Source organism: Mycena indigotica (assembly GCF_014461135.1).
Source record: "Mycena indigotica strain 171206Taipei chromosome Unknown Mind.scaff0005, whole genome shotgun sequence".
In the NCBI taxonomy this organism is placed as follows: domain Eukaryota; kingdom Fungi; phylum Basidiomycota; class Agaricomycetes; order Agaricales; family Mycenaceae; genus Mycena; species Mycena indigotica.
This window is the reverse complement of record NW_023503004.1, coordinates 5,653,479-5,677,581: the sequence shown is the minus strand read 5'-3', so window position 1 is coordinate 5,677,581 and position 24,103 is coordinate 5,653,479. Positions and strand designations below refer to the sequence as shown.

General features: G+C 53.2%; 8 protein-coding genes across 8 annotated transcripts; 4 read left to right on the top strand and 4 right to left on the bottom strand.

The window, feature by feature from the left end:
- Window positions 1-414: 414 nt before the first annotated feature.
- MIND_00653900 (uncharacterized protein) lies at window positions 415-1,275 on the top strand (the record flags this gene model as incomplete). The annotated part of the gene is made up of 1 exon (XM_037363268.1): window positions 415-1,275. One exon carries the CDS (start codon window positions 415-417, stop codon window positions 1,273-1,275), a length of 861 nt encoding a protein of 286 aa, XP_037221189.1.
- A 565-nt stretch (window positions 1,276-1,840) lies between these two features.
- On the bottom strand, window positions 1,841-3,365 carry MIND_00653800 (Ras-domain-containing protein; the record flags this gene model as incomplete). The annotated part of the gene is made up of 5 exons (XM_037363267.1): window positions 1,841-2,337; window positions 2,442-2,582; window positions 2,707-2,851; window positions 2,953-3,029; window positions 3,101-3,365. 5 exons carry the CDS (start codon window positions 3,363-3,365, stop codon window positions 1,841-1,843), a joined length of 1,125 nt encoding a protein of 374 aa, XP_037221188.1.
- Window positions 3,366-11,451: 8,086 nt separating this feature from the next.
- MIND_00653700 (uncharacterized protein) lies at window positions 11,452-11,976 on the top strand (the record flags this gene model as incomplete). Its single annotated transcript, XM_037363266.1, has 1 exon — window positions 11,452-11,976. One exon carries the CDS (start codon window positions 11,452-11,454, stop codon window positions 11,974-11,976), a length of 525 nt encoding a protein of 174 aa, XP_037221187.1.
- Window positions 11,977-18,475: 6,499 nt separating this feature from the next.
- MIND_00653600 (uncharacterized protein) lies at window positions 18,476-19,021 on the bottom strand (the record flags this gene model as incomplete). The annotated part of the gene is made up of 3 exons (XM_037363265.1): window positions 18,476-18,538; window positions 18,585-18,739; window positions 18,787-19,021. The coding sequence occupies 3 exons, from the start codon at window positions 19,019-19,021 to the stop codon at window positions 18,476-18,478; spliced, it is 453 nt and encodes a 150-aa protein (XP_037221186.1).
- Window positions 19,022-19,061: 40 nt separating this feature from the next.
- MIND_00653500 (1,2-dihydroxy-3-keto-5-methylthiopentene dioxygenase) lies at window positions 19,062-19,622 on the top strand (the record flags this gene model as incomplete). The annotated part of the gene is made up of 1 exon (XM_037363264.1): window positions 19,062-19,622. The coding sequence occupies exon 1, from the start codon at window positions 19,080-19,082 to the stop codon at window positions 19,620-19,622; it is 543 nt and encodes a 180-aa protein (XP_037221185.1). The 5' UTR covers window positions 19,062-19,079.
- Window positions 19,623-19,890: 268 nt separating this feature from the next.
- On the bottom strand, window positions 19,891-22,030 carry MIND_00653400 (uncharacterized protein; the record flags this gene model as incomplete). Its single annotated transcript, XM_037363263.1, has 11 exons — window positions 19,891-20,071; window positions 20,118-20,237; window positions 20,286-20,372; window positions 20,419-20,682; window positions 20,733-20,772; window positions 20,821-21,046; window positions 21,095-21,331; window positions 21,382-21,459; window positions 21,553-21,705; window positions 21,752-21,823; window positions 21,869-22,030. 11 exons carry the CDS (start codon window positions 22,028-22,030, stop codon window positions 19,891-19,893), a joined length of 1,620 nt encoding a protein of 539 aa, XP_037221184.1.
- A 518-nt stretch (window positions 22,031-22,548) lies between these two features.
- MIND_00653300 (uncharacterized protein) lies at window positions 22,549-23,230 on the top strand (the record flags this gene model as incomplete). The annotated part of the gene is made up of 3 exons (XM_037363262.1): window positions 22,549-22,606; window positions 22,652-23,011; window positions 23,058-23,230. The coding sequence occupies exons 1-3, from the start codon at window positions 22,561-22,563 to the stop codon at window positions 23,228-23,230; spliced, it is 579 nt and encodes a 192-aa protein (XP_037221183.1). The 5' UTR covers window positions 22,549-22,560.
- Window positions 23,231-23,354: 124 nt separating this feature from the next.
- Window positions 23,355-23,819, bottom strand: MIND_00653200 (uncharacterized protein; the record flags this gene model as incomplete). The annotated part of the gene is made up of 3 exons (XM_037363261.1): window positions 23,355-23,417; window positions 23,463-23,623; window positions 23,675-23,819. The coding sequence occupies 3 exons, from the start codon at window positions 23,817-23,819 to the stop codon at window positions 23,355-23,357; spliced, it is 369 nt and encodes a 122-aa protein (XP_037221182.1).
- Window positions 23,820-24,103: the final 284 nt, after the last annotated feature.

Sequence of the window (24,103 nt, the reverse complement as noted above, 5' to 3'; positions counted from 1 at the left end):
GCACCCGCCGATGGAGCTATCTGCGTCTATTCTGGCGCGCTGAATACGAAGCAATGCATCATCTGCGCAACATTTGTCGATTCTAGTCTGCGATAAGCCCGGCGGAGGGTCTCCAGCATCACAAATCAGCTTCTCTCGAGATTTCGGGCTTTGGGCTCCATACTGTGAAGATGGTCAGTCGGTCGCGAAGCAGCGGAGACCGCGTGTATGCACTGCCGCCGTGGGAGGATGGAAATAGAAACATATCGCGTCGTTTGCTCGCGCGGCCGGGCCATATACGCTATTAAAAGCTGGGGAGAGCTAGAGGTGCTTTGTGGTTCCAACTCGGTCCCTCGCTGCGAAGACTTTCCTCTGTGCGTTGTCTATCCCAATGTGTTCCTAATCCTAACTGCTACATAGCTTCTTCCATTTGCCATGCGCTACTCCCTTGCCCTCCTCGTCAGCGCCGTTCTCGCTCCTCTTTCGGCCCTTGCTGCCCCAGCAGCGACCGTCATCGTGCCGGGCGGGCCCAAAGCCGCTGCCGACGTTCACCAAATCCCGGCAGGAGGCCGCATCGCGCACGTGAACGACCAGGTTCACGTCTTCGACGCCGCAGGCAGTATCGTGAAGAAGGTCTCCGTCGGCGTCCGCCCAACACCGGTCCGCAATGCCGTCGCCCCCCTGCAGACCGGCTGGATCACCTATGCCAGCTGGCTCAACCAGGGCTCGTCGCCCATTTCCAGCTTCACGACCACGTGGACTGTTCCCCCTGTTCCCGCGACCAACCATGGCCAGACGATCTTCTTGTTCAACTCCATCGAGCCCAACTCGGGCGATGCCATCATCCAACCCGTTCTGCAGTACGGGCCCAGCGCAGCTGGCGGTGGCTCGTTCTGGGGCGTCGCCTCTTGGTACCTCGTCGGAAATTCCGTCTTTAACACGGCCGTCACGCGGGTCTCCGCGGGCCAGACCCTCAACGGCGTGATCACCCTCACCTCGCAGTCCGGCTCTTCCTTCAACTACGTCACATCCTTCTCCAATATCGCGGGCACATCGCTCACCGTCACCGGCGCCGCGCAGCTCACCTGGGCGACCGAAACCCTCGAGGCATACGCCGTCACGGCCATCTCGGACTACCCCGCCGGCTCGACCAAGTTCTCCGGCATCAACCTCAAGCTTGCGAATGGCGCGACGCCGAGCATCAGCTGGTCGACGGCGCAGGACTCGGCGGAGGGCCTGACGACGACAGTCAACACGAATGGCGCTACGAACGCCGTCATCACGATCAAGTATTAGATGAGATTGTAATTGTACAATGCTACTGATGACTTAAACAAACTCGACTTTGCTCTCAAGTGCTTCACGAAAGATGTACAATACAGAACCGGCCCGGGGGGACAGCCCACGTTACAGTTTCGTGTTATTAGAACAAGTACCGGCTGCTTCGATCGAAGCCGGTGCTATTAGGAGGCGGCAGTACTTTCAAGCATCTTTCGGCATGGTGCGCCCCGAATTCCCACTTCTCGCTCTCAATGTTGTCCAGCATTTACTCCTCTTCATGCCTCTCCGTATTTGAACTGTGGTCCCTTACCTTTTACATCATATCCAAAATCCACCCAGTATTTTTGTACACATCTATGAGGATTTACTATCTGCTATCAGTTTAGTCAAAAGTGGCCACATCACCACAAAGCACTCCTCAATGAGTTCAGACAGATGCTTCCTTTGGACTGACAGTGACATTGATATTACGGTCAAACATGACCTCGAATCGACATTGTCGTACTCGTATCTGAATCTTATCTACACATACATATAAGTAACAAAAACGCCGCAAACAAAACATCCGTTTATACTAGTACTAGTACACTCTCCAGTTAATCCTCAGATCGTCATTATCCCTGGTCATAACATTGGTAACGTCCCCGTCCGCCTCGTACACGTTGCTTAGGTGCAGCACTGTTGTTGTCCTGCCGGCCGTGCTGACCCTCCTCCGTCGAGGGGGAGACCCGCGCCAGGTTTGGAGAGCTTGACGCCGGGGGACTAGAAGCAAGTTAGCGAGCTTGCCTTCTGAAACAAGAGAAACGAGGGCAGAAAGAATAAATAAAGAGGGAAAGCCGGAGCAGAAGTGGAAAACGAAGGACAATGACAAAGGGGTAGGAATATGTGGAGAAAGCGCACTCACCCTTGCATCGTCAAACTTGCCTCCCCGCACCTTGCCGATAATCTCCTCCGCAGCACGCATGAATGCATCTTCAACGCCGTCGCCGCTCCGCGCACTCGCCTCCGTAAAAAGCAGCCCCTCGTCGTTTGCAAATTGCTGGGCCAGCTCTTTGGGTACAGCGCGTGGTATTGCACCTGTAGGTTTCTTTAGTTTAGATCTTTGGTTTGAGAGCGGGATGAAGAAGCCGAAAGGAAGGTAAAAAGCTAGATGTAGAACGGGAGGAGAGAGGGAAACACACCATCGCCTTCACATAGGTCGACCTTGTTTCCTACAAGGATGCAGCTGACATGGGCATCCGCATGCGCCCGGACGTCTGCGAGCCACATGCGGACGTTGTCGAAAGACTTGCGGGAGGTGACATCATAGACAAGCAGGCAGCCTAATTCAACGTCAGAATACGGGACAACACGAGAGGGAGAAAGTGTAGAGGGACAGAAACGCGAAAAGAACAGGGACAATGAATGGACGAGAAACGTGAAGGGAAAAAGGGTGCGGACACGCACCCGCAGCCCCGCGATAGTAACTCCTCGTAATCGAGCGGAACGACTCCGTCCCAGCCGTGTCCCAGCATTGCAGCTTCACAACAGTCCCTTCATGTGGCCCTGGCCCTTGCAGCGTCAGCAGCTTGGACCCGAATTCGACACCAAGCTGGCAGAGTGGTCAGTCCGGTGCTGACAGTGAGGAGTGCGGGCTGGGGGAGAGGGGAAGAGGGTGTGGGAGGGAAAGAAGGCAGGAAGAGGAATACGCACCGTCGGATCCGGATTGGCTAGGAAGCGCTGGTCGGTTAGGCGGACGAGGAGGGACGACTTCCCTACGGCCGCATCTCCTGCACGCGAAGTGTTAGGACATCGTCAGAGGAGAACAAGAAGGCGCGCCAGTAATGATAAACTTGAGCACGTAGTGCCACGCAGGGCTTGCCATACTCTAATCGTCTTAGCTTGGAATCTTCACAAGGTGCTGTCGCTTGTCGTGCCGTATTGGGTGGATCAAGCTTTGCTTGGCGCTCGGGTCGTCGTTCGCGGGGGTAAGATGACGAGGGGGGGAGGATAGTGGATGGGATGGGGGTAGGAAGAGAGCGTGTGTGGGGTGCGGCCGCCGCGCCGTTGACGTTGACGACGGGACCAACGAGGTTATTGCGTAGTGACCCCGAAAAGGCAGACATGATTGCGCGTAATTTACGATGCTTGGGAACTCGCCCATATTTGGGAAATTTCTTGCAATAATACAATCATTGCGCCTTTTCTTGCTCATCATCGCCTCTTGAGCTGCTCACCATCGACCAACGGGAAATCACCTCTCAAAGACTCCGCCCGACAAACAGCTTCAGGCTGCCAGGACCCGCCCTACCGCTTGCTTCATACACGCTATGCCGCCTGAAATTCTCACCGAAATCTTTCTTCAACACATTCTTGCTTCACAGGAGCTTCAGACACACCGTCTCCTCCTTGTTTGCCGCAGCTGGCATACTTTCTGCCTCCACACCCCCGAGCTTTGGGCCACAATCTACCTGACGCGTTGGGATCCCTCGCTGTTTTTTGGCCAGGTGGAACGGTCTGGGACGCGCCTTCTGCACATCGTCGTGGGGCTGCCATTATTCGAGCCTATCGACGCCCGAGCTATGATCGAATCTCTCTTGCTCCAACCCCATCGATTAGGATCTCTCGACTTCAGTGCGCCACATGATGTTCTGGTGCTGCTCGCGGAGGAAATGGCAGTCGTCAAGTTTCCGAATCTCTCGTCGCTTGCCGTATGGATCGAAGATGACCTAAACTCTCATCCCCCAGAATGGAGGCCCCGTCTTCCGTCGAGCCTACTCACCCAAGGACTGCCATCCTTAAAGGAGTTCAATGCCTGGGGGATGTCTGGAGACTACTCCTCCTTGTCGGGTCTTTCTGATTTACAGCTTTTCGACTGTGATGCGTCCATGGATGATATTCTCGCGGTGGTTCGCGCTTGTCCCCGACTTCGCACGCTAGATCTCAACGAGGCAATCAGATGGCTGGCAGTCAGAGGCTCCGTCTTCCACAGGGTTGGCGCAGGTTTTAGTCAAGATCAACGGCAGTCACACAGACACTCTTTCGTCTTAACCATCTCCACCACCGACGATACCGGCTTGCTCATAAGCCCTCTCCGCATAAATATGGGCGTAAGAGCTCCAAGTTCTTCGGGGCTGCCCGCGAGGAAGAGCGAGGGAGACGTGAAGCAGCTTGGCGCTTGTTCGGGCCGATTTTGCCTTCCCTCTTGTTAACCACGCTCATGCGGTCTACAACGTCCGGCCCGCTGGCCTTTGCACACTCCTTGTCCTCGAATCCCACTGGGACTCTCGTTCAGATGCTGGAGGAACATGGCGCCGGTCCCGAGGTGCGTCGCTCAAGACCATTCATTCTCTGCTGCCGCTGACCATCCCGTCCAGCGTTGGGCTGCTTTTCAATAACCCGCTGCGACTCTGGTTGGAAAGAAGGTGGACGGGCACTTGTGGACAAGCTTCAGGGTGGGCAATGAAGAGCGGGGACTTCGGTGGTGGAAAATTGTGCGTGATTTTGCTCTTTTTTTCCACTCCCATCCATGCTTATGCATATGCTAGCCAGATGCGTTGTAATAGCTCCACATTCAAATACTCCGACCATCGTTGCTTGTTAAAACTCGTCCCAAAACATCGTCAACGCGCTACTTCAAAAGACAGTTACATTTCTGCGGGTCTTGCTTTCAGTTTCCGCTTCTCGGGATCTTCTTCCACGTGGGTCTAAGTGATGGTAACAACTGAAAAAGACGTTTGTCTGGTCCAAAGTGAGTTTTTTGACCTGTTAATTCTGTCGTATCACTGACTTTCTGGAAGTGGCGCAAAATGTGGGAACAACCATCTCCTCCGTGTTATTGATTTTGACCCCCCGCCAGTTCTGAGACGACAAGCAAGACCATTTGTTTATCCAAAATGACTCCCAGCACGCAAGACGATGGTTTCGCTGCTACCCCAAACGCGACTTCCTCACGTCTTCCGCCTTTTACATCCCATAGATCATCCTCCCTGGCATCTACTCACTCTACTCCATCGCCCGCCTCTACTCCAGCGTCATTCTGCCCTCTCATTCTCGGGGTTGTAATCGACCTCCTCCTCCCACTGAACATAACACCGTCTGTCTCCATTCTTCGGCTTCCAGACCGCAACTTGAGCTTGCTCAAGCCTATCACTAATGACACAGAGGACGACGCGCTGAAAAACGGCCTCGCGATTGTGTTTTCACGACAAGTCCCTTCATATAGCCTGGACGGCTTTCCTATCAGCCCGAGCCCTTTTCTTCCCGGGCAACGGCTTTCCCGATAACTGGTCCTATCCCGCTATCATGCTCCACCGCTCCAGAAACACCAAGTGGCCCCGTTATCAATGTCGCCATCCTCTTCCTCATCCCACATGCCCTGTCCAGCTTCCACATCTCGTTCGCTGCCGCGGGACCGAATCGCAAGTACGAATCGACTCATGTACATCACAGGAGAACGGCACCCGGCTCATTGACCACCGTCACTCTCGCCTTCTATCTGCTGACACGAATACCACCAACTCAACTTGTTTCCGTCTCCAAGCCTCTGACGCCTCTCGAAATGATTTCGCCGACATTTCATTTGGCGACTCCCTTATACGCCGCAGTCGCGGCGCAATTCTATGGACTAGTAACAGACCCAACTTATTTCCTCCTCCTTTCCCCGACCATATCTCTACATTCAACGTCCCTCCGGCCCTCCTACCCCCCCTCCAGCACAATGGAGGTCTAAAATGCATCGATCGACAATAACGGGCCCCAAAATCGGCATTGTTGCCTTGTCTCAACCATTATATAGCAAAAACAGCATATATCGCTTTCCGCGTGTGTTCTCCCTATACGTCCCTCACAACGACTGGCCCGTACACAACACCATGCTCCTGCATTGCTCGCCTGGGCTCACAGGCGAAATTGCTAGCTCGTTCGAACGGCCGTTGATGTCTTCCCCCTCCCCCGATACGATTGCATGACCACTCCGCCCATCCTTTCGAGAACGTTTCCCTTCTTGTCGACGGGTACCTACCGCCTTAGAAATAAGTGTTTCTCCATCCATTCGGCGCGCTGGTGCTGCAGAATAGACCTGAATCCAATAAGTCTTCGAAAGTGTTGAACGGTTCCTCGAATATGTCCTCGTCGGCTTAAGCGTTTCCGCGGGTGCTCGAGCTCGAGAGTTGCGAGCAGAAATCGGCAAGCGTGACACCCGTATGCTTTCTCATTCTTCGACCACCACTACCCATGATTTCAAACGCATCTATCCACTCGTTCAGCCCTCGGCTTTCCGTGAAAACGCTCTAAATGGCTGAATTCTGGAATCTGGGAGTTATCGGCGTCCTAGGTCAGCAACTGAGAAACTCGTCTTACGCGAATGTTTACCTGCTACAGTGACTCTCAGGCAAGGATTCAAATCGCCTGTTCTGGAGTGGAGACTGTCCCGAAGATCTAGACCGGAGCCAAACGTCCGGTACGCATCCACATTCAGGGAGGAAATCGGGACATGTGGGCGGGAAAAAAAAGTGCGTGTGTCGTTTCACCCATCTATCCGCTTTTACCGCCTTGCTGACCGGGCTGAAGCTATGGCGGCCCATATTCTTTACCACGCGACCGAACATACTCCTCCGCAAGCCCAAATCTTCCACCCTGGTTGCCTCGCTCTTGGTCAAGCCGCACATCCCTTTCTCGACAACGATGTCGCTGTTTGACGGGTTCTAAACCAGGGACAGTTTGAGAGCTGTAGCCCGCGCGATAAAGGCGGGATGTTGTGAAGCAGACTATACTGTGTGACTTGTTTGTGGCGGCAATTGCATGCTATGCATTGACATGGGCAGGAAGACGTATGGCGATGTAGTCAGCTTCAAGCGAATTGAAAACCAGAGACCAATACTTGCCGCTCGATTGGTGCCACTAGTACTAGTATGCCATCTTCATGCAAGCACCAATCTTTTTTTTCTTCGAAGCTGATTGTCTATGCAAGATTTTTTTTGATAAGCTCACGCATGGTTTGGGCAGTGTCCCTGCGGGTTGCCATCGCTAACACACAAATATCATCACGTTTACAGTACCTTTGGCACAGAAATTAGAAACTGTGCGGTCGAAACCACGCAGGTTATCACTTGCATCTTGAAAAGCATAAGGTTTAAGTCAACCAATGAAATAGCGAGAGATAAGCACAACCTTCGTGAGCTACAGGAACTAACTGGTCGATTCTCGACATAAAGTGCCCAAGTGTCTGGGGGGGAAAGTCCGATTTGCCGCCAGTAGCGATCTGGTCAGGAGGCTAATAGGCCAGCGTGCGTATGCGTGACTTTCTTGGAGCCTTGAGCTGTCTGTTGGGTGTTGTGGAAGGAACAGGAGCAGGTGCCGGATCTTCCGGTGGGCATAGGTCAAACTTGGAGAAGAAAAACGTGACACACACACGTCACTGCTTCCAGATTCCTCTCCGCTCCTCCCATCTGCTTTTCATGGAATGCATCCATCTCTCGGTTTTGCGCTCGCTCTGCGGTCATACAAGCACTAGTTTCTACGGCATATAAGGCGTGCACGTACTGGTCCTGCTGCGTTTACCGTCCAACCATGCATGCTACCTACTCAAACTGAGTCAGCTTGCACACTCTTCTTTTGCTTGGTCCTCAGCCCGTGCTCGCCTCTGGCGAAGACATCCGCGAGCGGGGAGATCCAGAGCTCACAGGGGGGTACTGCATTCGGTATCGCGGCAGTCCTACAAGACGACCAGAAAGAGACAATCAGCCTGACTGGTGTAAGTCGCCCGCGCCATGCTTCCAGCGAAGCGGGACTCAGCAGCACGATGAAAATGAAGCGGACCGTAAGCTACCCTCACACTGCTGAAATGCCTCCCGCTGACATGACTTTTTTGTGCGCTCTTGGTAGGCAAATCTTCTTTACACTCTCCGAGACGAGGCGCAATTCCGGCAGAGATGGCAAATATGAAGAGAGGCGCGGGACTTCGGGTACGTGGCAACGCAGCTGCTGCCAAAACCTGGACTGAAACCTCTTTACAGCGACGACACCCTTTGAATCCTCTTCCCCCCCCCAAACTGCAAGCAACTTTTCGTCCATGGGTCATCGGAACGGTACCGAAAACTCTCCCCATGGCTCTTTGCCGTGACGGGAAGCGAGTGGAGACCTAAATCTATCCGCCCATGGCTTCCTGTGAAGCATTCGCCAAGATCTGGCCACCCAAACCCTACATCCATCGACAAGTCAGCTCAGCACTTCTCCTTTCACCACTATTTGACCCCGCTACACCGACATGTCCCGTCTGTCTCCATTCCTCACTCGAAATCCACCTCTCGACAAATTTTCTTCGCCGCATCACATATCCCGGGTGGCCATCTCTCCACAGAGGACAACAATCGCAGCGGCGACCCTATCTCCCCATGCGTGAACCGCGTTGCATCATACGCCGCCATCTCGGCGCTCTCAGCTTCGTGGGCTGGTGTCTGATGACAACACTGCTTGGAAGCACTTTTGTCGTCGTATGATTGGGATAGACTTTCAAGAATATCTTGCAACCCCCGCGCCACACTTTCTTCATCATGCGAGTTGTTTAACGAAGGACGGAGCATGCTCTGCTGAATGCCGACTACGCCTCCTTCTCATGGTCTGCCACGTTTTCAGCCACTGGCGGCACCGAAATGTCCTGATGGCGATCCCACCATTGCAGGGCGACTGCGACTACTCTATCCTCCGACTTCACTGTTTCCCAAAGCGACAGCCCACGATTGTATTTCATCGATATTTCCGCGGTACCATTGCAAGCCCTTGTGCAAAATAATGGCAGTGATTCGCCGACGGATCGGGAGATTTATTCATTGATCTTGTCTTGGGTACTCCAAACACGCGCTTTGCCGCCGCCAGGGTATAGCAACTATGTCTTCCATGCACTCAACAGGCATCCTTTCCTGCCCCCCACTTCTTCTTTACTGCACAGTTTTTACTTTACCCTTTCCTCCATTCGTTCTATACCATTACAAACACTATTTCCCCACCGTGCCCGGTATCCTCGCTACTCATTTTTTGCTTTCACTACACAGGCCGTTCAGCAGACGGAGTGTACTTCTTTGGTCCCGACCGCACCCGGTGGATGCCCCTTCATCACCTCCGTTGGCGGTGTCACTGGTGTGCCCCTGCCGACTGCCGCCTCGCTTTCAGGCGGAGGTTTCTCCAACCATTTCGCGTAAGTCTTCAGCATTTGCTAGCTTTTGACTGCATGGAGCTGATTCAATTCCTTCTAAGCACACCCGATTTCCAGCTTGGCGATGTGCAATCCTACCTCGCAGGCATTGGTGACCAGTATGCCGGGCTCTATAACGCAACCGGCCGTGGTTTGCCTGATGTCGCAGCCTCCGCAGAAAGCGTCGAGATCGCCTGGCGTGCGTACCATGTTTTTATCTCCACTCGTTGCTGATTCATGGTGTAGAGGGTAGCTTCCGGCTTGTCGACGGCACGTCGTGCGCCTCCCCGATCTTCGCGTCCATCATCTCGCTTGTAAACGACCGCCTCCTCGCAGCGGGCAAGCCTATTCTCGGCTTCCTCAACCCATTCCTGTATAGTCCCGCCGGCAGGGCGGCGTTCACCGATGTTACCACCGGTAAGCTACTTGTTCATGCTCTAGCTTGGTGGAATGGGTACTGAATGGACGTAGGTACTAACCCGGGTTGCAATACCAATGGCTTCTCCGCCAAAGCTGACTGGGACCCAGTTACGGTGCGTGTCTCTTGTGATATCCGTGGCGGCTTTCTTATAGGCCACAGGGTCTTGGTACCCCCAACTTCAATCTGCTGCTGGCGGCTGCTGGTTTGTAGAAGTTCCGGCGGGAGAACTGAAGAGGATGGATTTAATGGAAAGATACGTGTTTATGTACCGAGTATTCAAAATCAATGGCATATCTTTCACTGGGAAACCAAATGAGTTCATGGCCACAGTCGTACTTTCTGTAAATGACGACGCAACGAGATACTGACGACGACGAGGGGGCCCGGGTTTGGTCCACGCCGTGTTTTTGAGTTCGTGAATTAATCGACATAGGCTCCCAGATTCGTACTCTTGGTATTTTCTCGTCATGCTGCTTTTGAACAACGCTATGCAACTACTTATGGTCAGATTGAAGTCGCTCTCAAGCACGAATCTAGCGGCGGTCACAGTCATGCATCACATATCTTAAGCTACTTCTTCCCTTCATCCTCCCGCCTTCCACTGTCCGCACCCAACATGCCATGAACTCCATAACTATCAAAGAGGGCACTTCAACGGAACCCAATGGCTGCGTGATACCGGCGAGGCAACCTGGTACCTGAGCATGGAAGGGAAAACTGCGATGCTAGGAACGGGCCTGACGATGGTACGCCTGCTCTTGACTGCCCTCCACCACGTCCGCACTTACTGACTCGTAGCATCCAGCGGATCTCCAAGCAGACCGAATGTCGACATTGCCTGAAGCTCAAACCGAGAAGATCTTGCGACCGGCTTTCTGCGCTGCTTCGACCTCCCGAACCGGAATATGCTACACTGTGCATGGCTCGCAGTATTTCCGACTGTGCCGCCCTCGCTGTTGTTCACAGAGACCGAGACACAAATGGTCGCTTGGTGTGTCTACCCGCTCCTTGCCCGGTCCAAAGGTTTCAGACGCTGACTTTTCTTCCCTACTGCAGAATCCACGATCCCCGCTCACAATGCCTCGTTCACACTTCCTTCATGACCGGCAAGAACCTCACATAGTCCCTTCCTCTTACCCTTCTGCCGTTACTCTTTCGGCGCTATATCTGGTTGCGGGTCGCCGCATGTAGAAAAGATCTTTCCATCTTTCCCCTTCGCTTCAAGTCATCGTCGGGGCTAGCGAGAAATATTGCGGCCGACATGGAAGAAGCAGAAGTTGCATGAAAATGAGACACGCCTTCCCTGCCTTTCGCGAAGATGGCTCGGAGGCGCCGTAGCTTTGGAGGATGGCGCTACCGTCTCTAGAACGCACACACCCTATACGCCGCAAGACTACTTCCCGAAATCTATCGTCAATGGCCATGGGCGTTGGGCGGAGGAGCCCGAGAGCAGATGAACCAAGCAATGTGGGGTTAGTCCAGACTAAACAATGCGCTCCGTCCGCTCACCAAGTATCTCCGCCAAATGACGGGCACGTTCTTCGGCAACCACGACACACTGGGATAATGCTGCCAACGCATCTTTCCTCACCCACCCTGTATGCGGCGCGACATCTCTCGGATGCCGGACTGTCTTTTCGACACTTTACGACTTTCTCCAAAGGCCTTTTCATACGTTTCAAACCCATGGAAGAGACGACATCCATTCGACGGCGGCTTTTCGCGTCTTCTCACCTCCAGTCACATCCGTCACGGTCACGCTGCAAGCACAGGATTTCCTAAGTCTCAATGTGCGGAACCTGCTTCACCATGGACTGCATCTCATGCTGAAATGGAGGTCATGCATTACACTCAATTCTTTTCGGGCTCGAATACGACCGTTAAGGTCCTCTGCGACACCGTTTTCTCCAACGGCATCCACAGGGCCAGAATTGACTTGTCGTACATTTTGCGAGGGATTCAGGCTGGCAAACTTTTACTACATGATCACCGACTGCTCACCATCCTTCCTATCGACATTTCCGAACACATCGACTGGCTCATTCGTCATTTGGGTGTTTTTTCAGCCCCCAAAGCCATCCAAGAGTTCAGGATGTTACTCAGACAACTTATCAAGTGTCTCTAGTGATGCAGCAGTATCTTCTCCTCTACTTGAAAATGTTCGCCGCTGCCGCCGCGCCTCCTCCGGCGACTCTTTTCATCATTGTCGCAACTCCGTATCTACCACACCTGCGCTTCCATCGACCGTATCTGGTCCTGCGTATATCTCCTTCACCTCATTCTTCTTGGATCAAAATCCCCCCCTCAAGGTCGTCGTCGAGGGTGTTTCTGGCTAACGAGCTGAATCCGCCGTTCTGGACGAGATCGCGGTATTTCGACACATCTGGGCCGTGAAAGTTATTTTCTGAGCCATCGCTTACCACTTCCCATACGTCAATGCTCGCGTCTACTGTAGTGGTGTAGTAAGTACACTACTCTAACGCAATTTAATCTATTTTAAAACCAAATGTGCTCGTGATTGTCCTCGTCGACCTGGCCCTCAGAGCTTTCGGAGAGTATTACTGCCATATTGTCATCGTCAACCCCGATCCCAAATTGCTCGATGGTGGAAGAAGCTTGTCAAGCTAATGTACTCGTCAATGCTTTGGCCTCACGAGGAGTTGTGGCCTGCATGGCGTTACTGCTGCCTTCCTCGCAACACAATGCAGCCCAAGGGCAAATACATCAAATTAAACGGCATAAGTACTACAATATCCGAGGGTCAACGACACAAGGACTACAATATTGTGTGGTAAAACGAGAACAAGAAAAACCGAAAAATTCGCGACCCCACATGGCCGGCGCAAGCGTCGCTAGGAAAAGGTCAGTTGACTGTTATCGACTTGTAGTTATGCCAGTGTGACTCACTCACTAGTATAGACACTAGTCTATGCCTGGGAGAGCAACATCTTGATTGAAATCCCTCTGTGGTGGCGAGAAGTCCGAGTCTTCCTATCCTTTCGCATCTTCGGTGAATACTTGCGTATTAGCTTCCTGTGCTCAATCTCTCCCCTCGCAAGTCTTACATCTCCTTCCTGCACTTTGTGCTGTGTCATTGTCAATTGCAGAAAGGTGGCGCTAACGGAAGGGACCTACTGGCTCGATGCCCAACGCGAGTAGCTGCACCCAAAGGCATGTATTCCGATGCTTCAGCCAAGCATACGGATACAGGGCTTTCCTACTATCGAGCTTGATGTTGTCCCCGCAGCCCCAACATTGAACCAGCCATTGCCTTGGCCCACGGCGGATGTTACAGCAGAAGGGATCCTGCCTCAGATTCTTCTCTCGGGCGTCTTTCCGATGCGCTGTCTTCACGTTTTCGAGATGTCCAGTGGGGGGTGGCAGGTGAATCCAAAGACCAGAGTCGGCCACCTTCGTCGCGCAGAGGAGAAGCCTCTCCTCGTAGTCGAGGTCGGCGACATCATCAACATCAATAATATAGGGAGGTGGTGGCGGCGGGGGCATAGGGAAGGTAAATTGGGCCGCGTCGTGACTGAAGGGAGTTGGAGCCAGATCAGCACAGAGGCTGTCGACAGAGTCAGACAAATGCGACGCCGTATCACCCTTTCGAACTCCGACTTGCCTCGTTTCGTTTCGTCGTCGTGCTAGTGTTGCACTCAGCCAGCGCCGTGACTGTTGTCTGTGGGTAGTACCGATAGCCCGAGTGCGATTCGGAGGCATTGTTACTTCGGGGAAAGTCTCTGGCAGTTGAAGACGGTGGATGAGGGAGGCAGGAAGGTATGGCGAGAGGCTGTAGGTATCAACTGAGAGTCATGGTCCTTTTATACTAGTGACCCTCGTGGATGGGCACCGATTGTCTGCTCGATCACACGAGTCAGAGACAACCACTTGAGGAAACAACGATTGATTAAGTACACGGCGGGCGTTCAGATTGCCTTTGTATTTGTTGCAAGTGTTCTTATTACTCTCTGTGTGTGCCACTTGTTGTTGTGTCCTTGTTCGTTGCGCCTGCCAGTGGTCTTTACGACCGTTTCCACCCTACAAGTCACTGTAAGCAATTGTCGAAATGTATTGTTGACACTTGTTTGTTGTTCATTTATACTAGTATTGAGTATGTTGTTTTCCGGATTTGTACCATACACACCGTATTGTACGTACACACACACTGTGACACACACACACACACACCCGAGGCTGTGTACTTATGGCGTCTAAAGCATCTAAAATGTATACACAGCTTGTCCACAGCAGTGACATACCTGTGGTTCCATCATTTGGGCCACGCAGTAGTTCTACAGACTCCGTCCCTTCTTAGACTTGACTCGAAGCAAAGGCGTCTCTCAACATCAAGATTCAAGACCTCTTGCATGACCAATCGATCATCGCCTTCTCCCTGCGTATGCCCACCGACAAAACCCTCTGCAGCCACAGATCTCCTGCTCCACAAAATGTCTCTCGATGTGAACTGAACGCTGCCTTACGGGAATTTGAACAAGCCCTTCAAGCTTCGAGTTTCGCGCTTTGAAGCGGGCGAGCGCATGTATGGCTCATGGTCATTGCCCGATGCGCGCTCCAAGTCGGCTTCGTCGCAGAAGAATTACGGAGCCTGAGGCCGACGGCCCGAGTGCGTGTGGCGATTATGGCTCCGGAGAGGATGGTTGAGGCGGCGGCGAGGAGCATGAGTTGTGATATGGCGGAGAAGAGGTTGAAGACTAGTATGCTGGCCGTGAAAGAAAGGAACATGGAGCCTAGGACTTAGATGTCTGATGTTGCTACCAGTGAGAAAGACGCCCGTGCCGATTTGGAGAGGAACCCAAAAGTCTGAAGAGGGTCAGCGGAAAACCCAGGATATGTAAAAGACTGACCTCGGGAGTCAGCGCAGGTTAAAATGACTGGCATTGTAAGTAAAGACGCAGTCTGTGACGCCTTTGCGGGTCCGACAAGAATGAGTAGTATTTGCGCGGAAGCAGGGGTTAGACAGACGGAATTGAATAGCCAACATTGAGGAATAAGTAATGCTGCAGGTCGTTCGAATAGGTGCTTTATGGCAGGGTGGTAGATGGCTTTGGCCATGTTGGTATTAACATGTACATTTGTTGAAGCTAAATGCCGGGATGCATGTAAGTCAGACTGCCAGTGCGCTCCAGTCAGCGACGAGTTTGGAAGCATCAAGCATACAACACACCGAATAAGCCCCAGCTTGGACATCGAGAACGTGCTTCTCAATCTGTTCGCGGTTGGTGAGGGCCGTGAGGCCAGTTTGTGCTTGAAAGAACGCGAGTGCTGGGTCGTCCGCCTGAGCATTGCGCGTGAAAAGAGCGGTCTCGGCATTTGTGGGGCACACCTCGAGCGTAATCAAGAGAATCAGGTCGAGTGGTGGGATGCAAGAGGTATGCATAGCTGAAACCCCCGACGTCAGGTCAGAAAAGTGAGTTAACTACTGCTGGACACCCCCCCTCCCTGTGTGACGTCACGCCACGTGATTGCACGTGATGTCCCAAAAAGGCAATTCCATGATGATGGGTGCCCGAAACTGGTGAAAATGTCATGCAGTACTACTAATTTCCTCTATATATAGTGTCCCTTCTTGTGCTCTCCACCCACATACACCCTGCGGACATCATTATAAAACCAATTTTGGCTGCAGGCATAGCTGGCAGGTGTGACTTGGGTGTGCCGTGGCCATGTCATCACCACCCAAATAGGAAATTCCTATCAAAATGCTTATACATGCCTCAGAAGAACCTTAAAATCTGCTTTCAATGACAATTATATGCATGCTGAGACCATTAATAGCATTCCTAGCCACTCTGTACCCTACAAAAGAAAAGTGAATTAAGGTCACCAGACCACCCCCCTCCCCTCCCCCCTGACGTCTCGGCTTGCGCCGGCGCGTACCCCTTGGTGGGATGTGGGAAGCCCATCACCCCTGGCAGCCTGGTCGTACGAGATCAAGATGGCTTCCCACATCTTCCAGGTTCGCGTAGGCTGCAGCTTGCAGCTGGTATGTCGCGAAGGGGGCAGATGCCACTCACGAACCAAGCATTTCGAGGGCCGCCATGATTCCCGCTTGCTTAAGACAGCTCGAGAGTCGAGACACATTGAATCCCGCGGCGGGCTAAGTGTCGTAAATCGTGGTGCCCGCGGCCCCATCCATTGTCGCTCAAGGTGAACAACATAGGTTCTTTAGGCGCTCGAATGGTTTCGAGTGGCGAGGGCTCTCCATGCCTAAAATATGATGTAGGAGTATTCGGTGCAGATTGTCCTCGTGATCCACAAAATCTTCTTCCTGACTGTCACCCACTGATTCCTTCGACACGTCCGGACAAGTCGACCAGGATGAGCCGACTCTCGCGCGCCTTCGTGCCTATTTTTACAGAATCCAGGAGCTCAGGCTAGTGCGAGAATGAAAACGGGCAAGGAATTGGTGCGCCGTTTCTTTCCTTTGCTTTTGCAGGGAAGTTGACGAGCGCTCACAGCTTTGCGTGTCTGGCAGCTAGCGCTGCGCATAGCCAGAGCGTCGTTGCTCAGGGATGCTTCTTCTCGTGGTCTTGCCCTTGGTCAGCCTTGTTTGTCGTCGTGCCGCCGTCAACAACGACTTATTTCGCTTCTAGCTGCCCAATCCCCCCTCACGCCAATTGTCTAACTCGACGGCAATGTATATTTGCTTTCATATCACCAGCTTTCCGAGCGCTTTGCGAAAAGACAGGAGAGGAGTCAGCGCTTGAATGGAAATGAATGGAAACGCCGTTAGACGATTTACCACCTTGTCTTGGCTAACCAGCCTGTACAGTATTCACGAAAGACCTACCATGGAAAGCATTTCGGCCGCCTCTCGTTCAGCACTGTTGCCATTTCACTCAATGCGCTCGCTCTTCGTCTACCGATAGGACCGGAATATCAGATGGAGCAAATAGAGCCCGTGTAACTGCTACCCAGAAACATAGCGAAGGGTTATATCTGGTGCGTAGCTAGACTATAGCGGCTAATACCTAAGTTCATGCTTTTTACAGCAACGACACCCTACAAACGCCTATCCTAAAGTTGCGGAAAATGCTCTCGGTTGCTTGTCGCCGTTCGATAGACGAAGTTGGAGGGGAGAACCTTTCGTATGAACCCCACAAAACTATGCAAAGACATGGATTGGGAACCTCCTTTTCGCCAGCAAACGACAGCAAAACTTCACATTTTACCCATTACTCGATACCCACTTTCCTTTCGTCACTCTTCGACCTTTCCGCACCTTTCCGTTTCGTTCGCCCTTATTCCCTGGCTTCAAAATTTTCCTTGCAAAGAACCGCGTCACAGCTGTGGCCGCTACTCTGCGCTATCTCACCAGCAAGGACACCAATCGCCACCGCGACTTGATTCCCTTCAGGATGGCTATCGTGGACCGCTTCCTATCAAGTTAGACGGCTTTAGTTCAGCGAAATGGTTGTTTTGCCGACGAGGTCGTCGTCCGAGAGGTCGATGTATATGTGAGCGCTTTTTCGGTTGTCTAGGGCTGGAGCGGGGCTGAAACCCATCCCAGAGACTGAAGAAGTGCCCTTCGAAATGTTTCTCCGACTGTCATTTTGGGTGCTGCAGCCGCCGATATACTGGAGTCCCGCCGCCTCTTTCGCAACGTCATTACTTCTCCATCTACGGGTTCCAAGCGCATCTGTCGGCAATGTATCAATTCCGTCTTCTGACAAAATGACGAGTCTATTGCAAGGCTCCATACATGGCTCTGATTACTGAAACACCCACCCGCAATCCCTCACCCACCACTACCACAACGCCTTTCTCGCTCATTCCTTCCCAAATACTTCCTTGTTATCATATGGGCGCAACGACTTCTCCCCTCATACCCTACTATCCATGGCCTTTCCACGTTCGTTTGCTCGGCGTCATCATCTCTCATCCTCTCCATTAGCGACCTCTGTATTCACATACTGTTTCCGTTCCTCCCGGGTGTCATACATACCAAACGGACCATTGCTACAACGAGTTTTACAACCTCTTATGTTACTCTTGTTCTTACCTGCACCACTAACCTTCATTTTCTTTCACATATGTTCACATTCGACAACCTTGACTGCTTGCTTGTGCTCCTGCCCGATTGGGCAGGTGACCTGCCTTTTTTGGGACGATCGCAGATGGTTCCCGCAGATGGTTCCCGCAGATGGTTCCCGCAGAGTGTTCCGAGTGGAGGGAAAACGCAATCACTACAGGCCATGTCTCTACTTCTCTATTGATCCTTGACTGAGTAGCGTTGGATGCTGAATGGTCAAAACATTTGGTTATTTCAGACAAGTTACTGATTTGATTTAAGTAGATGAATATTATATGGGATTTTTCTTTGAATGACCATTGCCCGATGCGCGCTCGGCTTCGTCGCGGAAGAATTTTGGAGTCCGGCGGTGCGTGCTGCGATTATTTTAACTTGAAAGCAGCAAGGCAGCGAAAAGCACTGTGAGTTGTTATGAGGCGGAAAACGATGGCTGGTAGTGGAAGAAATGATCAAATTACAACCCACAGCATGTTAGTTACTTGATCCGAAGTACAGCTCGAGTAATACTGCCATTGCCAATGCATCCAAATTCAAGTTCATGTTCCAGAGAGTACAACTTTAATGCTGCGAGTCAAAATGGGTAGCTGCCGAAAGCAACGATATATTCAACAAGGTGGAGGTTGGGGACATCCCACTGAACCCATGAAATGAAAATTTGAGCAGCCAGCTAAGCCACGCACCAGGCCCTCGAGGTAGTATACATCGTCCTTGATGATCGCCATCGCCGCGTCGTAGCTCGGCGTCTCGAGAATGAAGAACGAGCCTCCGAAGTTGCGATCGGCCACGCCCTTGACGTCACCTGCGCTGCCGTCGGTGTATACCGGGCCACCCAGTTCTATGTTATCTTTCAGCCAGCACGCGCAGATGGTCGAGCGATCGTACTGATAACGCCCTGCTCGACCAGCGGCTTCAGCCGTGCGAAGTGCTCCTTCATGAGTCGGGCCTGCAGATCGCGTGCATCAGGCGTCGTGATGTAGGGGCCGAAGAACGCATATTTGCGATTGGGAGAAGTCGACATGAGTTGGATTGCCAAGGACCGGAGTTTATCAGAGTGGGACCCGCTGACGTCCTGCAGTCGCCAACCGGAGTTCAACGGACCGATGACCGATTGCGTCATCGTGGTAACATAAGGTAACATCATTTCCTTCGTTTTTTCACTTTGCCATCTGCCCTCTATGCGTGCCTACTACTTCGACAATCTTCCCGGCGACCAGCGGCTCCCGCATGACCTGCAGCCATACCGCCCCGTCGAGCCCCCGGAGTTGGCGAATATGAAGGTTTTGACGTGGCACATCCCCATTGCTGGCTATGAGGACAAGCTGGAAGCCATTGCGCGAGACCGAGGGTACAAGAACAGAGATACCATCGATGTGTCGCGGGAGGGCATGGGCGACGTCTACGAGGCCAAAATCAAAGGCTTCTTTGAAGAGCACATGCATGAAGACGAGGAGATTCGCTACATTCTGAGCGGCAGCGGCTTTTTCGATGTCCGGGAGACACCGTCGGACGCGTGGATCCGTATTGCGGTGGGGGCTGGCGACCTGCTTGTACTGCCCGCGGGAATCTACCACCGCTTCACCCTCGACGAGCAGGACCGGATCAAGGCGCTGCGGCTTTTCCAGGACGAGCCAAAGTGGATTCCTCATGCAAGAAGCGCGGCGACGGATTCTAACGAGCATCGTGTGGAGTACTTATGCACTATTGGTGTCGGAGCATGAGGATAAGTGGGGTGGACTGGTGAGTGGAGAGAAGGAATCGCAATGTAAAACCAATTGGTATCCAATCATGTTATCTATACTCTGGGAGACTGAAATGAAACCATGTTCCTCGCCTGCAAACCTATCTGTTTTTCTCACATTCGAAACTTTGATCCCCTTTTGCGGGTTGCTTGCATGACGGACGACCACTATCTTCAAACTATTCCCATCCCTCCTACGCACTTGAAGTTCATTCAACTTGACAACTTAGAGCAATACTAGTAATTAATCAGGTATTCAAGGGGGTTACAACCAACGGCAGCCCCGACTTCTGTCCTCTCTGACTCTGCCCAGGGAGCAGGACGGACGGGCGCTGAATAGCGCCGGCGGTGAACGGGGCAATACCGCTCTTCGGGACGCTGGCGTCGAACTCGAATGCGCGAACAAGAGTGAATAGCAGCGCCTTGAACCTGTTGAGCGTCAGTTTGGCATCGAAGTAAGTCCCAGTACACTGACTCGACCAGCGCAAAGCGGAATCCAATACAGTGGTGGGGGCCAGACAGAAATGTGAAGAGGTTGGCCCATACACCTGGGACCTCGCTCGCGGCCGCAGGGACCGCGCTCCATCGCTCAGGCCTATTGGAATATCAGTCTCTCCAATCCAGGGAGAAGAAGATGCTAGACTTGAATTCCAATGCATCCTCTCCCCAGACTTCTTTGGACGTATTAACAGCCCAGATCGGCAGCTGGACCATCTGTCCTCGGGGAATGCTGTCGCTGGCGTCAATACTGCATCATCCAGAGGGTGGATACCCACGGAAGACTCCAGTGCTCCCGCCCTTCGCGGTCGACGATTGGCTTCGAAAGCGGCAATGCATCGTCATACATCGCCTTCCTCTGCATCGCTGTCACCGGTGAATGGGCGCGCAGCGTCTCCCGCACGACCTGTTCCAAGTACGGCAGCGCGTTGAGCTCATCCAGCGTCGGGTGGTCGGTGTCCACTGAAAGCACCTCCTCCCGCAGCTTCGTCTGGGCGGCTTTGTTGGTTGAAAGTGCGTGCAGTGCCCATGCTGCTGCGGAGCTGAGTAGAAGGTTAATTCGGCAAGACCCGGAAGATGAGGCTGGAAGTACCTGGTTGTTTCGTGCCCTGCAAGGAAGAACCCCGGGATTTCTACGGTCGCTCAATGAGCCGCCGTTATCGCGGCACAGGCACACTCACGGGCCACAACTTCGTTGTCGCTAAGTTTCTGATGGTCTGGCAGGTCAGCCGACATATTTGCGCGGAGGAGTATGGAGAGCAGGTCGCGCCGGCGATCCAGCGAGTTTAATTTGTCTAATTCCTCGTCTTCGGCCAGCAGGTGCGCTTTGCTTTCTTCGATAATCTGGCGGCTGATGACAAACATGCGTTCGCGCGCTGCGTTCAGCAGTCGTTGACCGGGCACAGGCTACAAAGTTCAGCTCGTCTTTTTGTTGCTATAGCAGAAAACACGGACAAATAATTTGAGAATCGGCATCATGCTCTGTGCCACACGCAACGCGCCATAGAGCTTGGAATTCGGCGCATGGAAGAGCCCTGTGAATGCCTGGTCAAGCTCTGTATTGCCGGTGCCGTCTAGCGCTGCGAAGTCGTATCCGAAACCGGCCCGCCCAATGACATCGAGCGTCATCTTGCGTAGGCCAGAGATGACTTCTATCGTGCCGGACTGCTCCTTCGCCCACAAATCGCGCAGCTGTCGCGTGGTCAATAGTCTAGCCCTTGGCAGAGGACGGATCCAAATACCTGCAGTGCCTTTTCCACGAAGATTTGGGTTACTGCTCGAATCTGAATCGTGCCAAAAGCCGGGTTCTGCAAGTGACACTGTCAATAGGTGGAGGGAGTCGCATACTAGACTTTCCATAACTCGCCGCTATGAAGTTCAGCTCAAGCTCACCCTGAACGATGAAGACGTACATGTCGTTTATGCTGCTCCGCCTCAGCAAACAAAACACCCTCGCCAATCAAACGACGAATGGTATCGCGCTGGGTCGGCGGTCGCTGGTAGATCTCCGGATGCGCCATGATATGATTGAGAGCTTTCAAGTCCGTCGTAAACAGCTCCGAGACCTGAGACGGCTATCGGAACCCGAGGAACAACGGAGAAGAAACACACGCTGAACAGGCCGTGGAAGAGGTATGTCGAGCCGTATTCTTCGCGCCATTTGCTCGTCAGCGTGGCGTCGTCCTGGGGGCCAATCAGCATAGAGACGAGGGCAGCGTCAAAACTTACAGCAATTTGTTTGAAGTTTCCCAGCACGATGTTCTGTGTTGGCGGGCTGGGGAGGATACGGCGGAGGGGCGAGGCGCGATTTCGGTAGAAGATGAGGAGCGCATGGGCGCAGAGATACGCGACCAGCGTCCCTGCGACAGGGAGAAGGATGCCTACTATCATGGTTAGACAGCCCGGAATGCCAATGAGTGGTGGGCCTTTAAACCTGAATCTTCAGCAGCAGTTCCTCTCACGACGTCTGAGTTACCTTCAGGCGTCAGCGGCTCCGCGGCCCGTCGGTGAAAGAATACCACCGTGTGCTGGTGGGTGACCTCGAAGCAAGTTCAAGCAACGATTTGGCCTATGAATAGAGCGGCACCTGCCACTTGCTGGTCTTCGACCGAGACAATCGGAAAAGAGCGTACAACACACCTCGTCAGCGGCGGCTAGGATCCGGACGACGACGCTGTAGACGGTATGTTTTCTTTCAACTAGTGTTAGCACTCACTTCCGAATGTGCGTCACGGACTCACGGTGGGCTTGCTGTGTGTTATGTTCTGTCGCAAGACGCAAGTCGCGGCCACCAAACCATATACTGCTGTCTCTCGACCCTTGCGCTTAGCGCTCGCCCCTGTAGTTTGCAATCGCAGGGAAACGAGATCGAAAGGTGATACGTGAATGTGACACGTTTTCACATCTTGCTCTTGCTCTCCATGAAACTCCCCGTCCTCCTCTCCTTTGTCGCGGGGCTTGCGTTTGGTGCGTCCGCTGTTGTCCACGACCACGTTGGACTGACTGTCTTAGTCGCTGCCGCCCCGATACGCCTTGTCGTTGTGCCCGCCGACATCGCTAGCCCGCTCATCGACATCGACCACCTCACCGCTGCCAGACCCGCTATCGCTGCTATTCCCGTGCATGGCAATAGCTGTGGAGCGGCACGCGTCCGCGAGAAGCTCATCGCCGCGTTTAAGCATACCTTTGGCTCAGACAAGGTCGTTGCTGCCCCGACTACCACTCTTTCCTCACCTTCCACCCTCGCCTCTGGCACTCCCACACCCTCACGCTCTGTCCCGCGCCGCATTTGGAACGCACTGCGTGCTATGCCCATCTGGCAGGCTGCGTTGTTTGTGTTGGTCGGAGGCCTGTTGCCGCTCTTCATCATATGTGTGTCATTCTTGGCCTGGGAGAATTCACCTCTGACGCTTTGCAGTTGCGGTGATCGTTTTCGCGCTGCTCATGGCGTATGAGATCACGATGGACTTCTTCGACCCTCACCGACACGACCCTGTGGACGATAGTGCGGACGATCCGCCACGGTATACGGCGCTGCCGGTTGGTGGTACTATTGATGTGGGGGAGAAGCAATTACAGGCCATGGTGTAGATGCTCAGTACGTATGGACATATTTAAAGCTTTCTCTTTACCACTCCTGTCCCCGTTCTTCTCGCTCTCTGCCCACTTTTGGTCCCCATTCTCCCGCTATCTCCATACCCCGTTTCCTTTCATCTCAAAGCTTCGCTGGCTTGGGCGGGGTGCGGTATTCGACCAGACGGATGTTGGGGATGTCCCACTGGCCTCGTCAGACGATACAATATAACACACCATGGCCACTCACCAGTGCCTCCTTATAATACGGGTCCTGCTTCACAATCTCCAGCGCCTCCCGATAGCTCCCCGCCTCCATCACGAAGAACGACCCTCCAAACGCGCGGTCCTTGTCTTTCCCGTCCGCAGTCTCACCCGCGCCAGAGTCGGCGTAAAACGGGCCACCGACCGCTTAACCCTTGTCGTTAGCGCTGGTGTCATGCAAGAGAGAGAGGGGCGCACTGCTGCTGATGATCCCGCGCTGGATGAGTGGGGCCAAGGCTGCGAGGTGGGCGCGGCCGTGTTTGGCGCGTAAGGCGGCTGCGGCGGGGGTAGCGATGTATGGCGCGAAGAGCGCGAATTTGCGTTTGGGGGCGGGGGAGGACATGGGGGCGGTAGCGAGGATGAGCGCCGAGCTTTGAGGGTGAGGTTATAAGCGGTGGTACAAGATCTGGTCCGGAGGGGAGAAGCCCGAGGGCCGAGCGTGATTAATATCACTACAGGCTTGAGTGGCGCGGCCATGGCCGTCAAAGCTTTTTGCCTCATATTCATTGACCCTCCGCCGCTGCAGAGCTACACAGGTTCGAGTGAAGAGCAATTGAGGTTGATTTCCGATGTTTCCTGAGAGTAAATGTAAGGCATTCAAGCTTCAAGTCTCACTGAGAATGTTTA